Source organism: Globicephala melas, chromosome 4 (genome assembly GCF_963455315.2).
Source record: "Globicephala melas chromosome 4, mGloMel1.2, whole genome shotgun sequence".
Taxonomy (NCBI): domain Eukaryota; kingdom Metazoa; phylum Chordata; class Mammalia; order Artiodactyla; family Delphinidae; genus Globicephala; species Globicephala melas.
Genome location: NC_083317.1, coordinates 116,713,744 through 116,737,005, shown reverse-complemented (window position 1 = coordinate 116,737,005; position 23,262 = coordinate 116,713,744). Strand labels below are relative to the sequence as shown.

Here is a 23,262-nt window from a genome sequence, read left to right as displayed (position 1 = left end):
CTTCTCCTTTTCTTTCTGCAAGGATCACTTTCTGTCCCTTCCAGAGCTGCCATCTGCTCTCGCTTCTGAGGTCTTCTTCCTGCAGGACAAGATCCAAAGTGGGGTTCAGCCTCAGCCACCTCCTCCTTGCTGTCTCTGAAAAGGAGGGCTCTAGCCCTTGTGGTTCAAGGGCTTCACTGCTAAACAGAGTGAACAGCAAACATCAAGCCTGCATGTCACAAGATCAGTTGCCTGAATCTCATGAGTGCCTAGAACAATGACCCCACCCTTCCTGAGGGCGAATTTCACCAAGCCTCCCTCCCCTCCCTATCCCCTTCCCCCAGATTAGGTGTTCCACTTCCTGCTTGCAGGTCTAAAGGCACAATGAATAGCTGAACAATAAATGAATTAATCACCCTCCAAGTATCTGAAGTCAGGGCATTCCAGAAGGGTGACTGTCAGTGTTTCCCTTTCTCCACACAGGAAATAAATGACCTCAGGCCTCTCCCTCATAGTTACTCATGTACCACATCTTCTCAAGATTCGTGGAAGAAAACTGAACTGTGGTCCACAGTATCTTTTACTCTCACCTGTTCACTTAGTGATTGGTAACTCCAGTTACTAGTCTGAAAAGTCTAGGACATCAGGGTTGTGTTGCCCAGTGTTATTCAAATGCCTTGGGTAACTTCTAGGGGCAAAAGTCTCTGAAGAAAGAAAAAACTGCCCAGTCCCCAAAGGAGAGCTGCCTAGCTCCCAGGTGACATCTACAAAGATGAACTCAACACTTACATCCTGAGAACTTTTGTCTTCCTCCTGGCACTATTCTCAGAACTCCCTGTCAAAGCTGGTGGGTTACAACGAAAGCTCAGTTGCATGTGCTCAGAGTGTTGGAAAACAACTGCAAGGAAAGTGATAGCAGTCCTTACCTGCTGGTGGTAGGAGTACAGCTCCTTTTCTTCCTTCTGCTTATTTGTTTATGTGACTTTTCTACCCCCCAACCCACAAAAAAACCCCGTATTACTTTGTAATAAGAAAAAAAAAATCACAATTGTTTGTCGTTGTTCAGAAGGAAGTATATCCCACTGTACCCATATACTTCACACATGGCGTCATTCTATTGTTTATATCGAAAAGATAATATTTTGTTAATTTCTAAAAGAGAAAATCTATTAGGGAGACAATAGCCTGGGTTTTGGCGACAAAGGGTCTTGTTTTAAAATCTTAACTCCTCGCCTTATTATGCTGGGATGAACTAGCAAAATGTATTTAACCTCTCTGAGCCCTAGTGCCTTCCCCTGTAGAAGGGACATGACATCCTCGTGGTCTGTGCTTAGTACATTATACATGCTCAATAAACACTTACTGTTTTTCTTCTCGCCCCAACCCTGAGATCTCAGAAAGTATCTTTATAGAGCAACCAATGCACATTTCACAGAATCTTCAGAAGGAAACTCAGCGTCCATCCTACCTGACTTCTCTGGAATCCTGTCCACAGCTTCCCTGGTCAAGGGTCCCTGAGCCCTGGCAGAACACTGCCCACTGCTTCCCTGGAAACAGGTGGCCAATTCCATTGTAGGACAGGTCTCACCATGATAATGATGTGACTTGCTTTTTATTTAGCTACAGTTTGACTATGAAATTCTACCTACTGTCTTATTCTAACCTCTAGGCTCTCAACAAAGAGCTAGCAGGCTCCGTTTCCACCCCCTAGTCCTTCAGCTGTTACATAGCACCAGTACTGAGCAGGGTCATTGCGTAAAGCAGGGCTTGGGCTAGGCATGGCAGAGACTTTCTTAAAGTGACACAAAGCAAATTAGTAACAGAATCCTGCCCCGGGCAGTTGGCAAAATTTCCGGTGGCGGTCCCATCTTACCTCCTCTTACGCTGCCTGATTGCTCTGCCTCCAATCCAGTCGTCAGTATCTTTCTTCTCCACCCAATGCCGACCTCCCTTTCCCCTTATCCTTTGTAAAGGTGGAGCTTTTTATTCCTGCATGGAAGCTATAGGTGAACAAGGTGATTGGGAAAACAGTTTTTGCTATTTCTATCACGCCAGGTTGGGAAAGAGATAGAACTGAATGCAGTAGCAAGTATAGAAATAGAGTAATCAGGCAATAAAATAAAGAGTTATTCTGATTTTGTCCTTTAAAAAATTCCTGTAGGCCTGAGCTCAGCAATACCCAACGAGGCCATCACATTGTTATTTTCCTATTGAGGAAAACAGAAGCTCTTTCAAATAACTCTTTTGCACGCTAGGCTTTCAGCAGAAAGGACAAAGACACGCACTGTAGACAATTAAGTCCTCAGGAGACATGATTTCAGCTAGGATGTAACTCAATTTTACAGTGATTTCTGAAGAGCCTGGGGGAAATATTTCCTGATTTGTGCGGGGCCATTGTCAGTTTAAGGTGCAGTCGTCCCAGATGCTGTTTGTTCCAGCCCTAGGTTCAATTGCAGCAAGGTTGAGTGTCTTGTCTGTGCTGGTGGATTATTAACAGAGGTTATTGGTCTCCATGGCAAAATCGCAATGAACGTAATCTTATTTATGAGGGTGCAGAAAAAAAAAAAGACTTCGGGTCAGGGAGAACGTATAAATGTCCATCGCCATCGAGGTTCTGCTATATTTGAGAAGCTGCAGCGACTCCAAGGACACCGTTCACAGGGCGATCTCGCTTCTCAGCTCCAAAGTCTGGATTGATCTGGGGACAATTATTACGCCTCTGCGGCGGATAACTCAGAAGAGAGCCTGTAAAGGAGGCATCGAGGGGGCTCATAGCGAGACCTGCATCCTACCTCCCCGGCATGTGCACTGAGAGGTGTGCCAAGTGCCTGGGCAGCACCCTCATTCCCCTCGCTGTGTCTGGCTTCCTGGCTCACCTCCTGCTGTTTTTCCCTGGAGGAAAAGTGATAGACAACAATGACCACCTTTCTGACGAGGTCTGGTATTTTGGAGGAATATTAGGAAGCGGGGTCTTGGTGAGTAAGGAAGCCTTAAAATCTCGCCGAAGGAGATTTTCGCTCCATCCTTTTAAAATTGTGTACTTACTGAACAGGAAGAGATTTAGTTGCTAACGAAAGCCCAAGCATCGCATGATGAAAAGTCAGCACTTTAATCTTTTCCCTTCCCCGTTGGGACTTGCCAGAGGCATGTGCACTAAGTTGACTAAGTCATGAAATCCCCAAGCTTAGGCGGGCAGCTCCCATGGGTCAGTTGACTTCCCTGAACCAAACTGAGAGCCGCATAATATCTTTAACAAGATAACGCTGCGGTGGGTGCCGGGTTGAAGAGGTTGGGGAAGGAGCATGCATTTTCTAGTTAATCGATTGACTAAAACCCACCAAGAGAAGGAGGTGTCTGTGGGTTCCTCTTCCACTCTTGTGCTAATGATTTCTTTATCCCTTGTTTCCAATAGCAGTTGGGGGCCTCTGGTTTAGAGAGAGAGAGAGAGATTCATGTTTCATGCCAACTGAGGACAAGTTTCTTATCCCTATCCTAACCCACCATGTAAATGGAAACTCGGGGTGTCATACCTTGACATCTTGCCTTGGAGCTGCAGTTAGGCCAGATAGAACCTAAAGACTCCATAATACTTGTCTACCCACCAGCCAGGCTCCGTTAGCTCTTGCCGTCCTCTGGCCACCGAGTCCCACGTTGCGGATGTGGTTCCTCATACAGGCAGGCAGGCTCGGGCCCCCCCTTCACATGCCAGACCAGACCCACTCTGAGGTGCTTCTTTTGCTGGTAGATGATCTTCCCTGCGCTGGTGTTCTTGGGCCTGGAGAAAAATGACTGCTGCATGTGCTGTGGCAACGAGAGCTGTGGGAAACGCTTTGCGGTGAGTTGGGGGGCGAGGGGGGAGGGGGGAGGCGCAGCCACCAGAACTGCTCCGGGGCGCACTGCCTCCTTGCGCTGGGCGTGGGGATGAGTTACTGGCCCCAGGCAGGACTCTGGGGGCGGCTGGTACAGGGATGAAAGTGGGATTCCTGCTGATGCAAAATAACAATAATCATAAAAATGTAAAACCCTTCTACTTATAGGGTATAAGTACCATTTAAAATGTTACAAACAGGCAGGGATATCAGAGTTGGAAAATTGCAGTGATGCCATGTAAGGAATGCATGCTCGGAAGGCAGAGATGGGGGCTGTGACTCTCCCTCTGCCACTTAGAAGCCCTGAGACCTTGGGCAAGTCATTTCCCTTCTCTGGCTCTGCATTGCCTCATCTGTAGAGGGGAGCTGGGACAGGATAACAGTTGGTAACCTCCTCTCCCCGATAGTCCCCTAAACTCTCCATCCACACCACTGCCAGCTTCACTGCTTCAGAGGCTCAGCAATTCCCTACCTCTACCTGGATTTTACCTCGGGCCTTCTGTTTCCTTTCTTGTTTCCTGCAGCCATCCATCTTCAGTGGGCAAGCTAGAGAAACTAGGCTTCACCATTCCGAGCTGGAGTGGGAAGAAGGCTGGGAGTGGGGTTGGGTTCCATTTCCGCAACTAGGATTCTCTCTGACGTCCTCTGTTCATCTATAAGATGAGGAAGTTGGACTAGATCAGAATGTCCCAAGTACAGACAAGCTCTGCTAGTACACAGATGTGCTCTATCTTTCAATAACATAGAAAGTTAATTTTGATTCTCCTTCAGTCCTCTCAATTCTATCAAGAAAACTCTAATGTTGATGGAAATGTCTTTACTATTTCTAACCCTTTGTAATCTCCCTCTCTACCAAGTCTCCAGCTCCAGGAATGCAAGAAACGTTAACTAGAAATTCAATAATATTTTGTTTTTGTGAGTTAATGATTCTAGTTTTTCATTCATAGAGGTGATATAAATGAATAAAATAGAGAGTTGACTTAAAGAAAAATATTGAGTTCAGGTACATTGATGTGGCAAAAATGAAGAAGGATGAACTGGCTGGATGATGAGTAAGACCAGCTCCTGCTCTAATTTCCTGAGATTCAATTGTCCATCTAAGAGAACCCCGATGATGAATTACGCACTCTTACCGTAACCTCTTAAAGGGAAAGGTGTAGCAATTTGTCCTGAAACAGAATCATCTCTAACACTTCCTTCTCATTATTATTTGTTCAGTCAATTAAAAAATATCTATTGACTACATATGAAGGGCTGAGTCTAGTGCACTGCAAATACGATGATGCTTTTCCATGTGAGATCGAGGATCATTCAAAGAGAATGTTCTCACCTTTTTAACACCATCAAGCATTGGTTATTATAGCAACATTTAAAATCATCATTTACAAAGAGATGTAAAAATCAACCACAATTCATTTGCTACAATTATGTAACATGTGCTATATATAATATTTTACTAGACTTAATTACAAAGGAAAGGAATAAATATGTAACTCATTTTCTCTTTGAAATGTAATCCCACTATACCTTGTGGATTTGGGGGCAATAAATTGGAAACAAGAATTTGAAAAAAATTAGCAATTAAGAAAGTTGGATGAATTGGTTAGAAATCTAACAGCTCATTCCCTGGTGCTGAGTAGAAGTCTGAAGATTAGCCAGTATAAAGCCAGGGTTTTTGTTTGTTTATTTCTTTTGTTTTTAGGTTTATACATAACCAAAGTGAGATGCGAAACAATATTCAAAGTATTGTGCAAAGAGTGATTTTAAATTAGATTTATATGAAGTCCAAGAAGAGGCAGAAAAGTCACATTTTTACAAGCACCGTTGAGTCAATACAATCTGCCCAATTCTAGTTGTCTGATTGGGTTTCCTCACCCCACGGGGGCCATCTGCCCTTGGTGTGGGTTGAAGATGACTCCTCCCGGCCACTGGCTGGCTGTCCACAAGGGTAGTGCCCGTCAAAGGACCAGCTCTGCCAGCTGGAAACAAAGGCACAGCCAGGGCTGCCCTGTGCCAGGCGCACCGCACTCTAGGTGGCCAGCAGAAGGATTTCTTGTTTGGGGTTCATTTGTTTGTTAGCTGCCAACTTTTAAAAGTAGAGAGATCTCACAAAAAATATCTAGATATCTTACTTCTTTTTCGAAAAACAAAAAAATAACCTGTTACTCCTGGGCCTCCATTTTGACACAAAAACGGCCTGCACTGGGCGTGACTGAGCTCTTCACCCACCCCTAAGGGCCACTGGGTTCATGCCCCTGCTTTAGAGCCAAGTTTCCTTAAGGTTCTGAGGTTCTGGAGCAATCATCAGTTTCTAAAGAAATGTATTTACAAACATTTTGTCAGACAAAAAGAAAAAAAGCTGCAGCATAATTTGATGGTACTATAATGCTAAAGGTTTGAATTAGTTTTCCAAAGGCTCACAGCCTTCCCCTCCAGTGTTTAAGGAACACTGGGCTTCTGAGGAACATGGTGTAAGAAATCCTGTTGGGCAGAAAGGTCTGTGAGGCAGGAACAGACTAGGCCAAGGGCTGCTGAGCTAAATCCTGCGGCTGTCTTCACAGCTTTGCTCTCCATCGTTTGTTTCCTGGTCTCTCTCTCTCCTCTCTTCTTTGCTGCATCTTTCTGGAATATTCCCCAGAAGTCAGCTGCATCATTCTCTTCCCTTCCCTTGGGTAGTAAAACCAGGACATATGAATCAATAGTGGAAGCAGGATGTGATGGCTGTAGAGATAAAGCAAGACAGTGAGCTGGGGAAAAAAAAAAAATCTTGAGGTCACCTAATTGATAGTTTCATAGTGAAACTAAAAAATAGAGGCAAACTCTCCTCTGAGGCAGAGCAAGACTGAAACCCAGTCCCAGGGATCTGCAATCTTTTAAATAAATTAGGGTAAATGAGAGTTGAGAAAAGGGAGCCCTGGGGCAAAAGCTATGAGACGAGGGTGACTTCCAAGGTGGGCTTTGGAAACCCTGGCCTGGGTTTGTAGTTAGGTCTCAACCTCGTTCTCCAAAACTGGAGGTGCCCTAGCTGCTGATCTGTGGTTGGTCAAGGTCTCCTGCCCTCTAATCCTTAAAAAAAGAAAAAAATTTGACATCTCAGGGTCCAATGGGACAGCTGATTAATTTTATCAACGCTTTTGTGTTAAGTATATTCTTTAATAAGAGCCTTTAGAAGACCCTGACATTGACTCAGAAGAGTGTCTCTAATAATGGGCCTGATAAAGGAGATATTTAGGGGTAGGCTGGCATTTCAGCATTCTGAAAGTATATCAGGCAGATAAAGCCCCCCCCCCCGCCCCCCAACCCATAGGCAGGGTCAGATGATTGACAGACCTGTTCTGAAGGAAGATCTTGGATAGTTCATAAATCAGTCTATTCACTGTAGAGTCAGCACTTCTCCCCATGACCAGCTCGGCTCACCAGTGCCCCTTAGGGATGCCTTCTGTGTAAGTACTTCTGCCGTCAGTACTTCCTGAGGCCAAGAGCACAGCCGCCTCTGCATTCCTTGGAAGGACAGCCCGTTTGAGGGGGATGTAAGAAGACACTTCTTTTGAAATAACAGATTATCTTAAAAGGAGAAATAACGTATGAAACCCTATTTCTTCAGTAAATGTTTTCTTTGCTTCAAAACCCTCTGCTGTAAAATGGACCGTGGCAGTTGCTACCTTTCGTAAGGACATTGCAAGAATGGGGGAAGAGGTTGCAAGCCTTAGCGTGCAGGGCAGGGGAGAGTAGTACCAAGTGCCTGGGGGTACTGAGGAATCATAGGTCCTCGATAAATGCTTGTCGGATGAATGAAGTAAATGAACGCTCTGGGAGGATTTCAGGTGATTTCCGTACTTGATCAGGCGCAATTCTCACAATAGCCCCTAATGAGTTAGGCATTAAACTTCTCGTTGTATAAATAAGGAAACTGAAGCTCTTGCAAGTTGAGTTTCCGACCACCACACCCGCGACGCCCCTGTCTGTCTTCCGGGCTTTCCAAGGCTGAGGCAGAAAATACAGGAGGACATTCACGTTTAAGCGAGAAAACACTTCAAGTAACATCTATGTACCTCTTAGAAAACTTGCTGAGAGGAACCTTCATGCCCACCAGAGATGTTCCCCTAACATGTTGCCACTGCCCAAGCCTCAAAATACCATGTCTCCGAACCACCCACCCTTCCCCCCTTCTCAGCCCCCCGCCCCTCCTCCATTTGCTTCAGCTGACCACCACGGACCAGGGCAGAGCTGGGATCTCATCCCACATGGTCCGCCTCCAGAGCCCGGTAGAGGGGGAGGCCTTAAAGCGGACACACGGTGAATTTGGGAGCATCTTCTTCCGTTTCAACGGAAGTATTTACAGCATATACATTAACACATATTTCTTTAGAAATACAAACTGAACATGAGCGCTGAGCAACCATAGGACAGTCAGCCTGTCTACTTTTATTTTTCTCCCCAGAGCTATACTCTCTGTATTTCTGGAAAGTTAAAGTATGTGAGGCTATGATTATTAAACATTATAATATAACAATGACACTTATCAAGTGCTTGTTAATGTCATGGGAAATGATCCAAATCTTGGAAATCGGCGAAAGAGATTTCTGGGTATCCCCACAGTGAAGTGCCAGGCGTTACCTACCCCACCTGGGGGTTATCTGACTTGCGAGACAATGTGTACATTTGATTCCCTATTTTTGATTAGTTATCTTACATATTATGATCTCTGGGAGACGGGTAGTTATTATCGAGGCTTATTTTACAGAAGAAGAAATGGAGATCTTAGAAAGATGACCTTCTCAAATTCATGAGGGAGGAACCAGGACTCAAACCCAGATCTGTCTGCCTGTATCCCACGTCCTTGACCACTACACTACACAGTAGTGTCCCCCTTTACTATTTATTCATTTAGAATAGGGAAAACATGCCCACAGTACAAAAACTACCACGGAAGCCACACATTCCTGAATTCAAAGTCTGGCAACGCCCTTCCCCAGAGGTTACCAGTGTTTCCAATTATTGTGTCTCCTTCCAGAAATATTCCAGGCCTTTTGCCTGTTTAGTTTAAAAAACACCAACTTGAAGCATCTGCTCCCTGACATATTCAACTTGATTTCAATAACTTCTCTTTTAACATGAAAAGTTTTGTATCATGAAACCCATGATAAATGGAATGTACTTCATCTCATTTTAAGATTGATAATAGCTCAGAGTAGTAAATTTAGCAATTTTTTAAAGACTTCTGAACACGAAATGACTTAAAACAAAGTGACATAAAGTGTACCTTGCTTCATGTAGGTCATCCATTCTGGAAAAGTTATGAAAAATTATTTAGAGTATTTTTTTTATTTCAAGTTGAGATATTTCAAATGTGAATACAAAAACAAAACATACTACCTGTAGCTTTATGAAATTGTAACCTGATGCCATATTTTCTTCAGAAAGTTTTGTAAAGAAATAAAACCTTATTGCTTCAATTGAGGGTCACTGTCTTGCCCTCCTCTGTTATACATCCCTCCCTCCTGCGAGTAACCGTAATCAGGGAATCAGTACAGCCCATATCCATCCATTTTTTTTAACTTTTACTACCAAAAATCAATCTTCCACATGTTCTAGGCTGTACTGTCCAATACAGGAGCCACTATCCACATGTGGCTATTGAGCGTATGAAATGTGGCCAATCAAAATTGAGATGTACTCATTTCGTTCTTTTACATGTAGCTAGAGGCAGGACGGGAATAAAGGCACAGACCTACTAGAGCATGGACTTGAGGATATGGGGAGGGGGAAGGGTAAGCTGGGACAAAGTGAGAGAGCGGCATGGACATACGTACACTACCAAACGTAAGGTAGATAGCTAGTGGGAAGCAGCCGCATAGCATAGGGAGATCAGCCCGGTGCTTTGTGACCACCTAGAGGGGTGGGATAGGGAAGGTGGGAGGGAGACGCAAGAGGGAGATGTGGGGATATATGTGTGTGTGTGGCTGATCCACTATGTTGTAAAGCAGAAACTAGCACACCATTGTGAAGCAATTATACTGCTATAAAGATGTTATAAATAAATAAATATAAATAAATTTTTTTTTAAAAAATTGAGATGTACCTGGGACTTCCCTCGCGGTCCAGTGGTTAAGACTCTGTGCTTCCACTGCAGGGGGCGTGGGTTCAATCTCTGGTCGGGGAACTAAGATCCTGCATGCTGCGAGGCTTGCCCACAGAAAAAAAAAAAGAAAAATTGAGATGTACCATAAGTATAAAACACATACCAGATTTCAAAGAACTGGTAAAAAGAAGAATGTAAAATATCTCATTAGTAGTTTTTATATTGATGACCTGTTGAAATGATAATATGTTGGATATGCTGAGTTAAAGGAAATATATTATCAAAATTAATCTCATTTTTTTATACCTTTTAAGAAGTGTCACTAGAAAATTTTAAATTATGTATGTGGCTCGCATTATGTTTCAGTTGGACAGTGTTGGGATAGAGGTGCTTACAAGGGGGACTCTTCGATAAAGGGGAAAATTATCTCATTGCTATTTTATATTAACTTGGTTTTTCATTTACTCAGACTTGCCTAAAATGAGGACTGTTTGCCTCTGTACTCACTTTTTGTGTCTGTAAACATTTGCCTGCGACACGTTCCAGGAATGATATCTAAAATCCTCCACTCATCTCACACAGCAGGAATAGCACAAGACAGATTTCTCCTCTCATTACCAGCCAGTGGATGATGAAATCCGGAGTTGCTTTAGTCAAAGGGGCCATCTGGAACCACCCACCCCTTTCTTCTGTTTGCCACCAGAAACCGAGGCCAGGGAGGGGGGGGCCTGGGTGACTGAGGAGGCCGGAACCCTGGTTTCCGCAGACTTCCAAACTGCCTTCCTGGAAAAGTGATCTTTCTTTTCTATGACAGCAATTTTAGATACTCTTCCATTCTTAATAATCAATAGTTTCATGATTCCTGACTAATAATTAGAACTCAAGATCAGAAGGTCAAATAAGCAAAAAGATATTTTTTTTCTTATCTGTCATTTTATTTCTGTGAGAGAACCAATGTCATTCACAGAGAAATTTGCAAATAATAGAATATCTGGCGCTAGTGGCAGTGTGTTTTCTGTGTGTGTGTGTATTTGAAGAGGTGGTAGGTACAGGATACTAGACTGGGAGGGAGACACAGTTCTTTTTTTTTGTTTTTTGTTTTTTTGAAGTATAGTTGCTGTACAATATTATATGTTACAGGTGTACCATATAGTGATTCACAATTTTTAAAGGTTATACTCCATTTATAGTTACTATAAAATTTTGGCTATATTCTCCGTGTTGTCCAATATATCCTTGTAGCATGTTTTATACCTAATAGTTTGTATGTCTTATCCTCCAACCCTATGCTGCCCCTTCCCCTGAGACCCCAGTTCTTTTTTTTTTTTTTTTTTTTTTTTACGGTACACGGGCCTCTCACTATTGTGGCCTACCCCGTTGCGGAGCACAGGCTCTGGACACGTAGGCTCAGCGGCCATGGCTCACGGGCCCAGCCGCCCCGCAGCATGTGGGATCCTCCCGGACCGGGGCACGAACCCGTGTCCCCTGCATCGGCAAGCGGACTCTCAACCACTGCGCCACCAGGGAAGCCCAGACCCCAGTTCTTAATCTAGCTCAGCCACCTTCTAGATGTGTGCTTTGAGAAGGTCACAAAAGCATGGGCTTTGGAAACAAGTGGCCATGGACTGATCCTACTCCCACCACTTTACTCTTTGTTTGACTTAGAGCAATTATCTTAATTTCTAGTAGTCTCAGTTTCCTGTCTGGAAAATGTAGATAATCACACCCACCTCACAGGTTTGTTGAGAAGATTAAATGAGATAATACGTCTAAGGCTGTCATAGAACGAAGCTCTTTGCATTATCTAGAAAGTGAGATGATTGCACTAGAAGGTTTTTGAGATCGTCATTTTTGTGAAAACATAACTATAAGAATATTTAACCATTTATTTAGTGGAAATTCTGGCTTTTGAACACTTTTAAGCAATTTTAAGATGAGAGACCCTTCCTTCACAGAATCTTCTTTTTTCATTGAGACAATCCAATCCATCCCAAGGACCACATGTCAAAAATGTTTCCAGACCACTCAGAGCCTCACTCTGAAAGGACAAGAGGTAAAACATTAGGAAAAACTGACCTGAGCATAAGCTTTCAATTGCTCTACTGGAACGTTCTAGCCATTCCTAGATTAACACCAGCTGTGTCTAGCTAAACAGCAAGTTGATTGGAGCATGGAGGTTGCTCAGAGGCAGAGAAGTAGCTAGATAAGCTCTCGTTAAATTGGAGCAGCATCTCCCAAAGTGTGTCGTTGCAAGGGCTCAAGGGAAGAAGTTATAGGCTCCTATGAGATCAGAAAACTCTGCAAATTACAATATACACCCAAATATAAGGTGAAACTTTGTATAAAACCACCTCTTATTTTCCCAGAAAGCAGTTTCAAAAAAAGTTATTTGACTAACGTGAATATACGCATAAGCGTTCTGTGATATATGCATATTTTAAAGTACATGTATAAAATATAAAATAATTTTAATATATTGATTTTGAAATATTAATTCTTTCCTCTCATTTATTTTAAAATGTTTTCATGTTTTTTGACCTTAATGTCTTTGCTCCCACTAAAGACACCACTGGAGCCAGCAAAAGTTTCCCACAGCACATCTTTTTTTTCCATTTAATGACATTTTTGTATCCGTGTGTGATGCTGTCAGCGGAAATTTCACTCAGTCATAAGTATCAATTCAGATAAGACGAAGAGAGTATTCAGACATCCCTCTTGCAAGTGTATATTAATGATCCCCACAATTGTAAACATTAAACATACTTATATTAGAATGCCCTTTAAAGGGCTTGTTAACTATAATATCTGGAACTAGGAATTGTGAGGTCAACTTTCCTAGAACAATTAGCAAATCTGTGTTAAGAAGGAAATGTTTAAATAATTCTGTCATCCAACAGTAATTGGGTTGTTTCTGACTAATGTCTTTCCCACACAATACTTGTTTGTTCAAATTTGAGGAAATGTCCTATTACCTGACGGATGAAATAAGGGCACAGCTCTAAAGCAGGTCCCTCACTTCTGAGGGATAATTTGAGAGCTAATAATTTTCCTTACATTCCAGTATACACAGTATATTCCCTCCTTGGAGCTTCGTACATATTAGCATATCACAAAGATTCTTAGAAGTACAACAGGAATGAAACCTAATTAACTTTATACAATTCAACAATTTCCAAAATTATTCAACAAGACATCCTTTGGAAAAGAGATTGCCTGTTCTAACATGATAAAATGACCCAAATTTTAATTTACTTCTGACCTAGATTATATTCACAATGTTCTTGATGGTGGGAATGGGTTTAGGATACCCTAGGCATAAAAATTAAGAGGAAGAATCTAAATAATGAGTATATGAACTTTAGTCATTGAAAATATCCAATAAGTAGTTATCCAGTGCCTTTGATAAGCTGGGGAGGGAAAAAAAAAAACAAACAAACTGTTGGTGGCAGGGCTGGAGCAATGTCCTAACTATCTTCAAATAACCCACTGTCCATGGCTTCAAGGAGTTTGTCCTCTGGCTGGGGAAGACAGACATAAACAGCTATGCAGTGATGTGTTATATATACTGTGCTATGATGGGAGCTGATACAATCTAGAGCCCTGGAGGTGGGAGATATGGATGCTGAAAACTTGGCCGCTGTTCACCAGTGCCAAATTGAATCTCTGAGACAGAGTTTTGTGTGAAGTAGAAAAGAATAGCGTTATTGCTTTGCCTGGCAAAGGGGAACACAGCAGGCTCATGCCCTGAAAAACTGTGTCCCAACCCAGGAGGATTTGGTGAGGAGTTTTATAGCAATGGTTCAAGGGCAGCTTTGCTGATAAGGATCAGGGTGTATGCAGGGCCTGAACTTCTTTAATCTGATCTCAATGGTGTCCTGATGAGCTTCTCAAGGTTATCAAACTGTGACATTCTCTGGAATGAAGAAAGCTAACATCTTCCATTTGTTGAGGGTTTTAGTTCTATAAAGAGCTCAAAGATATTATTATGTGTATCCCTTGAGATGGAACCAGGACCTTGCCCCAAGGCTGAATTATTGTTTCTTGGCTATTCCTCCCTTGTCTCTGCATCCTCTCCATTCCCTGATTAGCAACTGTTCAAATCTGCTCTTTGGGATTCTGGGAAGGTCATGGAGGCTAGAGTCTGTTCCCTACAAACAAGAAACAGGGACATGGAAAGGCTTCCATGCCCAGGAACTCCACAGGGTCTTGTTCTCTTTCAATATGAAGAAGGGAATGGTCAGTTCTACTTGGGAAGTCAGACACGGTGCATGGAGCCAGTGCTCAGTCTTGGAAAGTTGCATCAAAAATACATTTATAGGGACTTCCCTGGTGGCGCAGTGGTTAAGAATCCGCCTGCCAATGCAGGGGACACGGGTTCGAGCCCTGGTCCAGGAAGATCCCACATGCCACGGAGCAACTAAACCCATGTGCCACAACTACTGAGCCTGCGTGCCACAACTACTGAAGTCCATGTGCCTAGAGCCCGTGCTCGACAACAAAGAGAAGCCACCACAATGAGAAGCCCGTGCACCTCAATGAAGAGTAGCCCCTGCTGGCTGCAACTAGAGAGAAAGCCCGCACACAGCAACGAGGACCCAACGTAGCCCAAGATAAATAGATAAATAAATAAATTTTCCAAAAAAATACATTTATATATGATATGACATATGATATGAATATGAACCCCAGCTAAATAGATTACACAGATTCCAGTTGCCCAGGCACAGTTAGATCCTCTCTACACTCTAACCCCACCCTCAAACCCTCAAATATATACTGTAAAAAGATTGATAGTAATACAGGGAAGGGGAAAGAGGAAGTATCTGACATTTAACTTGGGTTATCACATCTAACTTAGGTAGGCTTTATCATGTCCATTTTATAGATGAGAAACTGAGAGCCAGTCATCACACAAAGAAAAGTAGCAAAACTGAGATTTGAGACTGGGTTCTGCTGACTTTTAAACTCTTGTACTTTGCACTACACCTTCATGTCCCAAAGCAATACAGGTGATCATTTTCCACCTCTATTTACAGAATTATTAATGTTTCCACATTACTCTTTAGTTACTGTTTAGAATGGACATTGCCTCTCTAGGCCCCCCTTTTTTTTTTCTCATCTCTAAGAGGGAGTTAGCCTGGATAGGCTCCAGGATTGTTTCTGCCTTTTATATTCTATATTCTATCTTGATTTTATAATTTAAAACAAAGATGTAGTACAATCTATTTTTCACTAACTAATCTGTCATATAAAAATATTTAAAAGAACTGGAATCGTTGGGCTTGTGTAACCCAAAGAAGAGAAAACTAACAGAGGGTGGAAGGGGTGGAGAGATGTCATATAGAAAATATTTTTGTGTAAGATATAAAATATCTTCAGATATTTTAAATGTTGCTACCACATGGAAGAGAGGTTGGACTTAATCTTTTTGAACTCGAGGAATGTAACTAGGACCGATGAGGAGAAATTCTAGACTTCTACCCTTTCTCATAAGCAGAGCCTTCCTGCTACATGAGGTCCCACTGTGACCTAGCCTCAGTGAGATGATTGGACCACAGAACTGAAGATCACTTCCCATTCTAAGATTCTTTGATTCTGTAATAGACTGGTCTTCCATATTAGGCCTGTGAAGGACAATTTGTTCTTAGCAAGGTTAAAAATCCTGGTTCAAAGGTATCAAACCATAACTAGCACTTGGGTCACCAATGAATAGGTGAAAGAGATGGGGATGGGGTTGGAGAAAGGGACATGAGACACCAAAATTCATTCTAGGAGACTCCACAGGCCCCATTTCCAGTAAAAACTGGCTGCATACCCCGTAACTTCCCCATATTCACCATGCTCAATAACAGGCCAGTTAGGTGTGCTGTGTGTAATCTCTGGACACCTTAAGAACCTGGCGGTCTCTCTCCTTCTCTTTCAGATGTTCACCTCCACAATATTTGCTGTGGTTGGAGTCTTGGGTGCCGGATACTCATTTATCATCTCAGCTGTCTCAATCAACAAGGGTCCAAAATGCCTCATGGTCAATAATAGCACGTGGGGCTACCCCTTCCTGGACGGGTAAGGTACACCCTTCAACGCTCACATGTCACCATTTGGGGCACCAGCAGGTAAAGGCCCACAGGGGACACCGTTCAAGGTCCGCCATCTTCAGTTTACAAGTCTCAGGCATGTTGCTCCTGTGAGGCAGAGCTGGAGTTGTGGGGTGAAGTTACACAAGATCTCACCTCTAGGTGCTCTTTTGACAGACACCAGGAGAAGTAATGGAAGAGGGCACGTCAGTTGGCCTGAGGGAAGGAGGTTGGTGGTGTCACCTCTTGCATTCAGACATTTATTAGCGGGCTTCCCTGGTGGTGCAGTGGTTGAGAATCTGCCTGCCAATGCAGGGGACACGGGTTCGAGCCCTGGTCTGAGAGGATCCCACATGCTGCGGAGCAACTAGGCCCGTGAGCCACAACTACTGAGTCTGCGCGTCTGGAGCCTGTGCTCCGCAACAAGAGAAGCCGCGATAGTGAGAGGCCCACGTACCGCAATGAAGAGTGGCCCCCGCTTGCCACAACTAGAGAAAGCCCTCACACAGAAACGAAGACCCAACACAGCAAAAATTAATTAATTAATTAATAAACTCCTACCCCCAACATCTTCTTTAAAAAAAAAAAAATTTATTAGCATCAACATGAGGCAACTAATAATATTAATAAACAGGGAACAGTGCCTTCCATTGAAAACCTCATAATAGAAAACGAGAATGACTACTCATTAAGCTCAAAGGCTTCCACTAATACCCCAAATGATGGATAACTAAACAATCTCTTAAGGTGCAGATTTATGGAAAACGACCTTGAAAGCACTGTAGGTTCTTCATGAGAGTTATTGTTAATAGAACTCATTAAAGTAACACTTAATACTTTCACGGTACTTTGTAGTTTAGAAAGAACTTTTTTAAAAATAAATTTATAATTTAATCTCCACAACAACGTCAAGAGGTAGTAACTCCCCACTGAGGCAGACTGAATAAGTGTGATGTGCTCCAAGTCTCACAATTAGTGGGCAGCAGAGACAGGGAGCAAACTCTAGTCTTCTAACTTCGAGTATTATTAGTCTTTTTATATTACACATCCCTCTGCCCCTAGACCGCAATGCTCAAGGCAGTAGACAGTTGCCATACGTGTGTACTTAAATTCACGTAAATGAAATAAAGTTTAAAATTCCTCAATCACACTAGCCATATTTCAAGCACTCAGTAGCTGCACACGGCTATTAGGGATAATATATATACATATATATATATATATTTGTGTGTGTGTGTGTGTGCGGTACGCGGGCTTCTCACTGTTGTGGCCTCTCCCGTTGCGGAGCAGATGGGCCATGGCTCACGGGCCCAGCCGCTCCGCGGCATGTGGGATCCTCCCGGACCGGGGCAAGAACCCGTGTCCCCTGCATCGGCAGGCGGACTCTCAACCACTGCGCCACCAGGGAAGCCGCTCAGCTTTTTCTTTTTTTACACTTTCTAAATAATGTCTTTTTTTAAGCAGTACATTTCTTGTAATTGAGGTATAGTTGATGTACAATATTACATAAGTTACAGGTGTACAATGTAGTGATTCACAATTTTTAACAGTTAAACTCCATTTATAGTTATTATAAAATATTGGCTGTATTCCCCGTGTTGTCCAATATATCCTGTAGCTTATTTTATACCTAATTGTTTGTAGCTCTTAATTCGCTCCCCCATGTTGCCCCTCCCCCCTCATCTTCTTAATCTGTGTATATGTTCATTCATTCAGTGAATATTTCCTGGGACATTGTTCAAGAAAACTAGCACCTCCTCGTAGGATTGGGAGGGATGATGGAACGCAGCTAGTCCAGCGCCCAGAACACGGGCAGGACCCCGTACATGAAAGCTGCTCATTTACTGAACACTCCCTGTGCTGGAACTGGGGACAGAGATGGGGACATGGTCTCCACCCTTGTGGATGTATAGCCACAAAGAGAAGACGACAAATGGACAGATGCGGACAGCTCAGGGTCCTGGGCACTGTGTACCAGAAGGAACCAGAGGGCTGGGAAGCACAGAAGGGGTACCACAGCCAGCTGAGGGCAGGAACATCAAGGGGTCTGTCTCAGAGGAGGAGGTGGCGCCCGAGTTCCCCAGGCAAAGCCCTCGGGCTCCCCTGCTCCTTCCTTCAGCTACCTTTGCTGCTGGCAAGAAGTGAGTTGTATGAAATCCATGGTGTTCTACTCTGAGTGATGGAATTACTGCATCTCATGTGGGACCGCCCTTCACAATGATGAGATTCAGTGGGTTTAAACTCCTCATGTCACAGAATGTGGAAGCATGGTTTAGCCTCCAGATCCATGAAAAAATTAGGGCCCTCTTTCACCTGGGGATGGAGGGTTGGACGCAGCAATCATTTCCCGAGATCTGAGACTCTCAGAACCTGAGAGTTTGGGGGGAAAGAAGAAGGGCCTGTGGAACAGCTATCCGTGAGGGTTTGTAAGGGGTGAGGCAGCAGCTGGAGTGAAACTGAGAGGATTTCTCCACCCAAACTCAATCCTTGCTTCCAAATTCCCCCGTGAGCGGTTCAACAATATCACCACCAGGGGGTGGTGTCGTCCCACCGCTGGACAAACTCTTCAGCCGAGGGTCCAAACTGGGGACTGCCAATTACTTCACCTTAGGATCTTTTCTTTATAAAATGTGCCTGGAAAATATTGTCTTCTTGTAACCTCTTATAATCATCAAGTTGAAAAATTGTAAAGATAGGAAGGGCTACATGGAAAAAAACAGAATGGAAAAATGAGTGTTTTAAAAATAACATAATGGGGGCTTCCCTGGTGGTGCAGTGGTTAAGAATCCACCTGCCAATCTTCCTGGACACGGGTTGGAGTCCTGGTCCGGGAAGATCCCACATGCCGCAGAGCAACTAAACCCGTGCACCACAACTACTGAGCCCACGTGCCACAACTACTGAAGCCTGCACGCCTACAGCCCATGCTCCACAACAAGAGAAGCCACTGCAGTGAGAAGCCCGCGCACCACAACGAAGAGTAGCCCCCGCTCACCGCAACTAGAGAAAGCCCACGCACAACAACGAAGACCCAACGCAGCCAAAAATAAATTTTAAAAATAATAGTAACATAATGAAAAGAAGTCTTATACAGCCATACATAGGTATATTAACTCAGTGAAATTTCACAATTGTGAGGTTGTTCTCAGCCCATTTTATAGATGAAGAAAATGATGTGAAGGCCAGGGGGTGGGGGGTGGTAGGTGACTTGTGTGAGGAATACACAGCCAGTGAGAGGAATGCTTGGATTCAAACCCAGGTCCATCTGAATCCAAAATCCCAGCCTTTTTCTTTTAGACCAGACTGCTCAGCTTAAGTAAAATAATAACAATATCAGGGTTTATGGAAAACTTACGGTATGCTAGGCACTGTTCTAAGTGCTTTACTAGCGTTAACTCATTCAATCCTTATTTAACCCTATGATTTGATATCGTTATTCCCATCTTACAGAGAGATACACAAGTCACACAGCCAGTGAGCTGCTAGAACCTGTATTCTCATGGGAAGGTGAATGAATGTGATAAACGATGTTTTATTTTTCAATCAAGAGCGAAAGTCTCATTCTTTCCTTCATCCCTTCTGCTCGACTAAACTCTAGGGCATCTTCCATCATTTCAAAGATTTTTCAAAATCTTAATACAGAATGTATCTCAAATAAATGTGTGCTGATGCATTGGAGGAATCATCAGAGACGGATGGTCAAAATGATCTAAAAACAGTGAGGTGGAGATGACTTTAGTAGTCAGACGGAGAGTTTCCTCTTGAGGCCTTGAAAGGAGAGGACGTGTAAAGGAAGAGGGAGAGACCAATTTGTGGCTTTAAGAACGTGAGAAGGAATATAAAGATGCAGAGACTTTACCCGTTCTACCCTCATTGTTGTCTTAAAGATACCACACTTCACAATTCTCCTTCAAGGCACAATGCCCTTGATATTGCAGTGGACTCCTAATGTATATATTGTATAAATATATCGCAGTTTCTCCTATTTCAAAGTTTTCATAAAATGTGTATTAAGGCAGCAGATTATTTCTTTCTTTTAGTTAATTAACTCTTTTTGCAGGTGGAATCCCTACATCTTCACAAAAATATAGCTGAGTCAGTTCACAATTTGGCTAGAAGTAGGCCTTAAAAGAATCGAGCTCTTCCCTTTAACTATACGACACAACTGTACTTTACATGGTTTCACACGGCCACTAGACGTGACAGATAACTTACCAGAAGTCCAAAAGGTCCCTAAGGACAATAGTAGGATAAAGGCCGTGAACATTTGTGAGATTCTGCTCCTGGAGTGTCTTCATCTTCATTGCCCCTTAATAGATATTAAACTTACCCATCCTCCTGGTCAGCTCATAAAAATCACTCCGTCACTCAGTAGCTGTGTGAGCTGGGGTAAGTCACTTAACCACTCTGTGCCTCAATGTTCTCATTTGTGAAATGGAAGAAAAAAACCATAAAGTTTCTATGAGAAATAAAGGAGTGAATATGTGTTAAATGTTCAGAACAGGGTCTGGCACCTTAGTCTATACTCAATAAAATTGTTAGGTATTGTTTTTAAAAGTGTTGTTATTATGGGATTTTTTTTTTTCCCATGGAGCTTATATCTTGGATAGATAGTATTGCAGAAGAAAAATCGTTATGGTGACTTTCTAGCCTAGGGTATTGCACACTTTTTACCAACATCTCCTTTTTTCCTCATGTTCCCGACAGAGATTACCTCAGGGACAGGGACTTATGGAGCCAGTGCGAAAAGCCTGACAACGTGATTCCCTGGCATCTGACCCTCTTCTCCATCCTGCTGATCATAGGGGCGGTTCAGATACTTATCTGTGCCATCCAGGTGATCAACGGGCTCCTGGGGACCCTGTGTGGAGACTATCAGTGCTGTGGCTGCTGTCGGGTGAGTTGGGGTCTTTGTCTTTCCTTCTCGGCACGCAGCTGAGGGAAGTTCTGCTCTCGGTGATGCTAACGTCCCCAGGCTGAAGCTGACCAAAGTTTTCAGTCTTACCCCTACTCCATATACATGTAGAAGTTTATGATGATGTTTACATGAAGATCCCCACAGGAAGTGGACATCTGTTACAGGCACATATTGTCAGGAATACGCATCACGGTCTGTCCCCAAATGTTTTATTTCCTAAATAGATCTAGAAGTGGGTTAAAGTCGTCAAGTAATATATGGAAGGGTATTTTCTTTCCCTTGGAAAAGATATAGAAGAGAAAACTCATTCTTAAGTGCAAAAAATAAAACAAAATCATTTTGGGATTTACTCTCCAAATAAGACTGTAAATGATCAACAATATGAAAAATAAAAATAAACCTATGGACAGTAGGACAAGGTGATTATTTCAACTACTGAACAAGCCAGATCAGTCAATTATTCATACACATAAAGTTATTTTAAAGCACAGATCGAAGTATGAGGAAAAAAAATAAATAGAACTTGAGAGTTGGGGACTTACCTGCTGGTCCAGTGGTTAAGACTCCGTGCTTCCACTGCAAGGGGCACAGGTTTGATCCCTGGCCAGGGAACTAAGATCCCACATGCCAAGCAGCACAGCAAAAAAAAAAAAAAAAAAAAAAAAGCATCCAATCCATGTTAATAACAGAAGGCTCAGTACGTTGTACTGACTGTTATTTCCTCAAGAGGATGGAAATCCATGTGACAGCATATCTTCAAGGAAAGGAACACAGTCTCTGGGTTTCACCTCCCCAGGTTCTCTACTTATGAAGTCCTGGCTCCTCTACTTATTAACTGTGGCTTCAGATACATCACTTGAGCCCCATATCAAAATTTATTTTAATAATAAAATGATGGAAAATAAAATGAAGCTTCCACACCTATAGCCTAAGCACAAGTTAAGTAACAGATTAAAACTCTGAAACAAAGTCAGAAAAGTACAGAAAACATTCAGTAGGTAACCAATAAGGGGTAGGAGTAATCAGGAATAAGAGGGCTGATGAGGAGGGGAAAGGGATGGGAGGAGAAAGCAAAGAAAAAAAATGATGTTGTAATTAATTAACCTTTTCTACCTTCTAGGGAGATGGACCAGTCTAAACCTCCATGATGAGCTGCCCTAACTTAATGGTGTGTGAGAAGATACATTAAACTTATTCTTCTCCTCTTGGGGTTGCCAATTCCTATCTGCTTCCTAACTGACAAAACTTAGGGAGGCCAGAGTTATTCCTTCTCCTTTCCAACCAGGTCAGCTCACCTTAGAGTTTCATGTTAGTTTCAAATAAAAAATAGTTTGGCCACTTAAGTAATACTTATGAATCTTTCAAATTAGCTTCCTCTTAGAATCGAAGAGCAGGTTCAAAGCAAATATTTCATAATTTTTTCTTTGAGTGAAAAATGTATAAGGTCACATGTACTGCCACACTGCTTCTTTGTATATAGAGGTGTTAACATCGTTGGAAGTTTTACAGGAGTCAAAGGAAGAAAGCACATTGAAAATGAGAAGCTAAGACCAATTTTTATTTTTAAGATCTGTGGGAAAAAAGAACGACTGATGGATCATAAATAATTTTTATTTGTTTTCTTTTGTGCTAACATGTTTGAATTAACTTGTAACTAATCTTCTGGGCCTGCCATCATTTGCAAGCATTTCCTTGTGTATATTAAATTGAAATCAGAATTCAGAGGTAATAAAGATTGTGTGCTTTTGGGGAGGTAGGGGCAAAAGATTGAATGAATAACACCCTCTTTTCATCTTTTCTACAAATGCTTCCTTTGCTCAAACAAAAAACAATGTTTTTAAAAAGCTGATTTGGGTAATAATTTTGTCAGCCTATGTATGACCCAGGATTAAGATAATAAGTGTTATCAGTTCTACGTGTTATGTTAAGACATTAGCTTTGGTTTTATGAGTCAGGCACTAATATGGAGTCAAATCCATTCTGTTGATTTCAGCTCAAACCCCAACTACCCACATATCAGCTTGGGGATCCTGGGAAAGTTGCTTTCTAAGTCTCAGTTTCCCCATCTGTAAAAGGACTACTGAAAGGCAGTCAATCATCAAGAAATTTTGGAATCCCCCAAGGGTGAAACAAAGAGGCCTATGGGATTGTCTATCTGACTGATGTATAATACGGAGGACCTTAGAGGGTGTCACAAGCTAGAGTCTCACTTCTGCTCCTGCCAAGCTGATTGGCTGCACTATGTAAACTAGGCATACCAAAAACTGGGTTTCTCACAGTCACCAAGAAAGCAATTACTAATCATAGTGCTGGCCACTGGGGGCCGGGCACTGAAGACAC

The 23,262-nt window shown here is 42.7% G+C and overlaps 1 protein-coding gene across 1 annotated transcript; it reads left to right on the top strand.

Moving 5' to 3' along the window:
* Nucleotides 1–2,780: 2,780 nt before the first annotated feature.
* TM4SF4 (transmembrane 4 L six family member 4) lies at nt 2,781–22,060 on the top strand. The gene is made up of 5 exons (XM_030873260.2): nt 2,781–2,954; nt 3,725–3,814; nt 15,854–15,993; nt 20,712–20,901; nt 22,043–22,060. Exons 1-5 carry the CDS (start codon nt 2,781–2,783, stop codon nt 22,058–22,060), a joined length of 612 nt encoding a protein of 203 aa, XP_030729120.1.
* The last annotated feature ends 1,202 nt before the right edge of the window (nt 22,061–23,262 follow it).

Coding starts and splice junctions, on each gene's coding strand:
- TM4SF4 (XM_030873260.2), top strand. CDS start 2,781: ATGTGCACTGAGAGGTGTGCCAAGTGCCTGGGCAGCACCCTCATTCCC. Junction 2,955..3,724: donor TATTAGGAAGCGGGGTCTTG/GTGAGTAAGGAA, acceptor TTTTGCTGGTAG/ATGATCTTCCCTGCGCTGGT. Junction 15,994..20,711: donor GGCTACCCCTTCCTGGACGG/GTAAGGTACACC, acceptor TGTTCCCGACAG/AGATTACCTCAGGGACAGGG.